Source organism: Rhyacophila brunnea, unplaced genomic scaffold (genome assembly GCF_057557595.1).
Source record: "Rhyacophila brunnea isolate RB1 unplaced genomic scaffold, BYU_Rbru_1.0 scaffold_12, whole genome shotgun sequence".
Lineage (NCBI taxonomy): Eukaryota > Metazoa > Arthropoda > Insecta > Trichoptera > Rhyacophilidae > Rhyacophila > Rhyacophila brunnea.
In genome coordinates this window covers 38,233,243-38,239,361 of record NW_028232774.1, presented here as the reverse complement: position 1 = coordinate 38,239,361, position 6,119 = coordinate 38,233,243, and the positions used below count along the sequence as shown (strand labels likewise).

The following is a 6,119-nucleotide window of genomic DNA, read 5'->3' as shown; positions in this document are numbered from 1 at the left end:
AGAATATATTCATATTTCAGTACATCTATGTGCACATTGCTCTTCTGTTTAGATTTTATTTCCTCTCTGGTTTTACTAATGTCTGTTTACTGATACCTGGCCATCCATAAAAGTATAGTAAATAATGGCAAGACATGTGTACTGTATACCAGTGGCGAGGTGTGAAGGTAGGCCGATAGGATTCGACATAAATGGTGTTCACTAAACTTTGTCAGTCATTGTATGTATGTCTTATTTGTTTTCATTGAATCAAGAATACAATTTGCGGATTGCGCTGGTTAGTTTTTAAAATTTAATTTAAACCCTGCCTAAACCAAACCATAATAGTTTTGGTATAATAAAATTGTGCACACTTTTTCATTCATACATATGTGTTTTCGTTAGATTAAGAATACATATTATTATAACACATACTTATTGTCGATTCATTTTTTTAAATTCATGAAGCTCTGCCTAACCAAACTACAATAGATAAAAAATGTTATTCTATCTATAAAATATCCAAAGTTATCTATGATTTAATTGCATAATCTTAGATATTTTATATATAGACGAGTATTTTTGATTATTATCTATTACAGCCAGGTTCTCGCAGGGTTTAATTGAATTTAAAAAAACTAACTAACACCATCTGTATAATATTGTAGTTTTATTTCAATGAAACACAAAAACGTATGACTGACAAAGTTTAATGTGCACTATTTATGGCGGATCTTAACAGCCTACCTCCACCCTTTGCCACTAATACGATGGTAAAATATTTTAGTACAGTCAGAAGCAAAAGACAAATAAAAATGGAGGTTATCTACTTTGTAATTAATAGGTTCGGACTTATCGGTTTCTGAAAATAAACGCTTGAGGTTTCATATGAAATAAAAGTGCAGACATAAAAGATTTCAAGCATAATATATTTAATTTTTATATAATAATTATAAGTCTTCCACAATAAATTTTAACACAATGCATCTTATATAGGTTCATACTCGATTACAGTAACAGATAAGCGATTTACAGCCTCAGCCGACAACGACGCAGAGCGATGGATGTGTGGCAGCAGGCGGATGAGGTTATTTGCAGAGAAAAACATCAAATCAGAAACAACACAGCGAATAACAGTAAAAATTGATTAGTTAAAAATATATCAACGACACGGTTGACCGGAGGCCCGCCATCACGCGTACGACGGATCCTCTCTACGTCTCACCAATGACAAGAAAGAGGGATAGATGTGAGGTATAAAAATAAATATGATCGAACGCATGACCCTTCCGTCTGAGCATGGCACTCCGGAGATTATGATACATCTGACGAACTCTCCATTCTTAATAATAGTTCTCAAAGGGGTGAAAATAAAAGATAGTGGACACCGTTCGCCGCCTATGAACAAAATCACGGGCGACTATGATTTAAAAATCTACACGCAATAACACTGTCAGCAAAATGCTACATCTTCTCTATGGCGCAGTAAATTGAACGATCCCTCAAGCGATGAGTAATAAATAAAGGCTTTCGAGATGCAGGTTTAGTGGGGAAGTCTTACCACAATGGAAATAAGGATTTCGTAATGATGCAGATGAAAAGTTCAGGAATCTTATTCATTGTGAGGAAACAAAAAATCGAATTTTTTGGCCACATCATGCAAAGTTACAAATATGGAACGTTTCCATTGATTGTACAGGGGAAGATGGACATTTTTTAGAGTCGCAATGAATGAGACTGATGCGGAAAACGACATCTGGGGATTTTTTTAATAACATTTTAACACGGTTCACTCAAGAGGAACGTAGAAAATGTCAATTTGGGATTTTATTTTCTCGGCGGGAGAACCGAACGACTTGATTGGAGCAATTCGATTAGCTGCATGACATTATTACAAAACTTATTCTCACTCCTCTGTGGCCGGTCTCCCGCAATACTGTGATGCTACAATTCCTCACCCTCCGTCCTCGAGGGGAGGTGCGGAGCCCTCGGCAGCATCGTGCGCATCCACGATCACCTGTAGGTTGCGGATCTCATCTAGACGGGAGCCTAGTGGCGGGCCGTGGCCCTCAGAAGAGGCCAGCGAGGCGGACAGCGGTGAGCTCTGTGGGCTGAAGCCAGAGGCAGTGTGTGGGGAGCGGGGGGCGCGCTGTAGCAGCTCCAGGCAGTGAGCCTCGAGCCTCTGGTTTACACGCTTCACACTTTGGTACTTGTCTTCCGCCGCCCGCAACCGCTCCCCATATTCCTCCTTTGCTAGGCGCAGCTGGCGCTTGAGATCCTGCGCTGCTGCTTCACTTTCCGCCGCCGCTGCCTCCAGTTCGCTCTCGCGCGCCTGCAGGTAGTCTACTTTGCAGGCCTGTGCCTGCAACGACGTCTGTGCAGCAACTAGTTGTTCTCGACACTGTCGGGCCATTCGCCCTGCCATGGCGTCCGCTCCTGCTGGTGCCGCTGCCAGTGCCTCCCGCAGCCTCATCTCTCGCTCACCACAAAGCACTAGCTCCCGTCGCATCCGCTTCACGCAGTCTGCTAGACGGTCACCTGTCTCTGATTTGCGTGTGGCACGGTGCAGCCTCTGCGTCATATCAAACAAAGCTGCGTGCAAGCGCTGTGTCTCGGGGGAGGAGTCCCCGCCGGCACCCTCACGCTCCAGCAGCAGCGCGGCCAGTCTATCTTTCTCCTCGCGCTCAGCTGCCGTGTCTAAATCACGTGATGCTAGTCGCCGCCGCCAGTACTTTACGTTCTCCTGGTGTTTGGCCTCGGCGCCCAGCGAGTTTTGTCTTTGGCGGCCGATCTGTCGGCGGAGATCCTCCGCCTCTGCTCTTAGCAGGGCTGTCTGTCGTTTGAGGGCTGCATTTTCCTCAGCGGTGGCTCGATTGCTTCTGGCTCTGCCGAGAAGCCTACGGTTGCGGTATGCATGCACCTCCCGCCGGTGCCGCTCGTACAACAATTCCAGCTGTAAAAGCCGCAGCTGCTGCCTTAGTCGGTCAACATCCTCTCCCGCTCGGCCACTATCACCGCCTGCTCCACTGCCGCTACCGGCAAGGATCTCCACATAGCGGTCAACCTGCTCGTAGGGGGAGTAGGCCGGTGTCCCCTCGTCACCGTCCCCTACAAGGCTCCTCTCGCCAAAGTTCCGGAGGGCGTCTGCGAACAGCAGTCCGTAAGATGGGGGCCACGCATCGATGGTCTGAGTACCTTCAGTCCTACCAGCAGCAGGGGAGGACGCCGCGGCAACTCGGGGGCCTTCTGTGGCGGTCGGTCGTGCTCTTGTGGGTCTCTCCCGCCGTCGAGATGGCTCAGTCTCTGGGCATGAGCGGGACCTACGGCGCACCGGGCGCCCTGCGTCGTCAGATGTGCGTCCGTCAGCGGTCAAGGCGCTTGCGTCTGCGCCGCCGCGCCCACGACCAGGAAAGCCAAATCCGGCAATCTGACGGGCAAACTCGAGCATGGAGGCTGACTGTGGCATGTGAAGGCCGTGCCTTCTCTCAGAGCAATCGGCACCGTCGCCCTCACAGACGACTTCATCATCGGCCCAGCGTTCGTCGCCCTCTACGCCTTCCGTCTCAGCCTGCTGGCGCGCGGCACCACGTGACCTGCCGTCGGCATCGCTATCCCTCCCGGCAGATGCGCTCCGCATGACTTCCCCGCGCTTGCTGATCTCGGTGACCTCCCTGTCCTCCCTGTTTCCCACCTCAGAGGACGGGAGGGCTGCGTCAAAGGCGACTCCATCCTTTCGCGGTTTTGGCTTTGCCAGTGGCCAGTCGGTGGATCCTGAGACAGGAGCAGCGGTGCCGAGAGGGACGGGAGAGTCGGGAACACATGGAGCGGAGCTGGCATCCTTTGGAGATATCTTTTTCTGCGGGCTTCCAGTTCCCCTCTTCCGTGGCGAGAGCGCAGTCGATGAGAAATTTTCGGCAGTCTGCTGCGAGCGATCGCTCAGAAATCTGTTGATTCTGTTCTGTGTGTGATATGCATCCTGGGGTTCCGCAGCGGGACCACTATCGCCGAGGCCACCCCGGCCGAAAGGAGATGACTCTTTCTTCAGAGGTGAAGGTGGTTGTGAGAGTGGAGCAGCCGATGGTTGCTGAGCCTGTGGGTGCGCTTGCGACAGCCTCGAGCCGAGGGCCCGAACGGCTGGAGAGTTGTTGGGGAACACAAAACGCTGCCTGACGTCCTTGATGGGGGTGTTTTCGGGGGTCGCTTCTATAGCCGCCTCAGGGGGTGAGCCGCCATCTTGCTGCTTCGGAACAAGTGGAATCTGGGAGACGGGCGTGTGAGACAGCGGAGCATCCAGGGAAGAGTTTGCAGCGAGAGGTAGTGGGGTCTGGGGGGCGGAGAGGGCAGTGGAGGCGTCGCATGCTTCCGAGAGGGAGAACCACCCACCGTCGCCCGGTGGAAACCTCTCGCAGTTTCTGGAGATCGAAATTACAGCATCGGGATCGGGAGGCGCATCGGATGCCGAGGCAGGAGGCACTCGAGTATCTGTCAGGTTGGGTGTGGAATTAGAGGATTTCGAGGTCTGAAAGGGCGACGCTGAAGGCTCGAGCAGACTGGCGACGTCGGTACCACAGCGTGACCGGAAACGGCCGTCGTCGGGCGCATCGCCTCGCTGCCGCCGGGCTCCCTCAGACGAAAATCGCCGGCACTCCACCAAGACGTCGTGATGTTCCATCTTTTTCCAGCGGGCGATCTCGGTCTCCGAGTTCTTCGAAGCAGTTATCAGAAGTGGGTGAACCCTAACTGCTTCCAGCATTGGCTTGACAGTATGCGTGAATATCTCGACATTCTCCCGTTTGCTGTATTCTCTTTTTAGAAAGTCGAAGAAGTTGCAGGGATACATTGCGTAGAGGTTATGAAAGAGACAGTAGAGGCCGAGGCGGAGATGCTCTCTGTGGCCGTCGGCCGCTTCGCCACCGCGGTGGCTCTCCCAAGCCGCCACGCGCGCAAACACTTCGAATATCTCCTGGAAGAAGGGGCTGATCAGAGTCGGAATCATTGGCAGGAGAGTGATCAACACTAGCAGACCACTCATTAAGGGTACTACTTCTCTTTCGTTTTTGAGTAAATTCAGCAGGTCCTTAAAAAGCGGGTGTTTTGTGATCTTGTGAAGCCAGAGGGGCTGCTTCCTCACGACGTGGCCGAGCAGTCCGAGAGCGCCCGATCGCCAGTTGCCTTTCAGTCCCTCTCCGAGTTTGTCAAAGAGATATTTGTCGTGCGGGACGGGCACCTTGGTCAGTATGTCCACCGACCGCATGGATTCCGTAGACTGGTAGTAATCTATCAGTCCGTTGACCAGCCACGCGTCTTTGGTGTTGGCAAACATATCCGAAAATTTACTCTTGATATTGGCGACGTCCTGCGGCCTGTTCGATTCCAGCATGTTGAACAGCTCCAAGATCTCGGGGTTCGACGGAGACATTGCGACGGCCTTATTCATTGTGTCGCCGTGCGTTTATTTCCGCTACTTCGGCGTCGAAGACTCGGTTAGGTATCGGGAGAGTGAATGTCGTCCCCCGACGTCGATTGACAGTCAAAAACGCGAAAAGGACTCATCAATGATGTTATGACGCCTCTTTCTTTATTGGTCGTCAAATCAATATAGAAAATAACAATGTGACTACATCTTCCAACCCATTGATGAGTGGAAAATACACTCGCAATCGCTACAAAAGAAACTAAAAACTCTTTCTCGGCACTTCACCAAGTTATAGCAAATACGCGAAATACGTCAAATGAAATGTCACGTACCGACAGTGTTGCTATCTTATTTGTTAAAAAACTAAAAATTCTCGTAGGACAATAATTTAGATTTTTATAAAACAATAATTTATCAAATTATTTCACAAAAATGCTCTTGCACCACCCCAACAAGTACCTAGTGGTTTGGAAATTGTATACAAATATTTCGGAAAACAAAATGCGTTTCGGTCAAACATGTCCATTATTATTCTATTGTTCAAAATCAAATTTGTTGAAAATACAATATGATTTTATAAAACTATGTTACCGGTACACATGTATATTTTATGTTATTTAGAATGCTGTAAAAATGTAAAGTTACAGGTTTAAAATTAATTATTATTCGTAGCAAAAGTTGTGGTAGAAATCGTGGAACGATCGATAATAATACCATAATGAGC

The 6,119-nt window shown here is 49.2% G+C and overlaps 1 protein-coding gene across 1 annotated transcript; it reads right to left on the bottom strand.

The window, feature by feature from the left end:
- Nucleotides 1–887: 887 nt before the first annotated feature.
- On the bottom strand, nt 888–5,711 carry Tsc1 (tuberous sclerosis 1 protein hamartin). Its single transcript, XM_085961256.1, has one exon. The coding sequence runs from the start codon at nt 5,414–5,416 to the stop codon at nt 1,934–1,936; it is 3,483 nt and encodes a 1,160-aa protein (XP_085817382.1). The 5' UTR covers nt 5,417–5,711; the 3' UTR covers nt 888–1,933.
- Nucleotides 5,712–6,119: the final 408 nt, after the last annotated feature.

What these genes read in the sequence shown, in the direction of transcription:
- Tsc1 (XM_085961256.1), bottom strand. Translation starts at nt 5,416, where the DNA reads ATGAATAAGGCCGTCGCAATGTCTCCGTCGAACCCCGAGATCTTGGAG.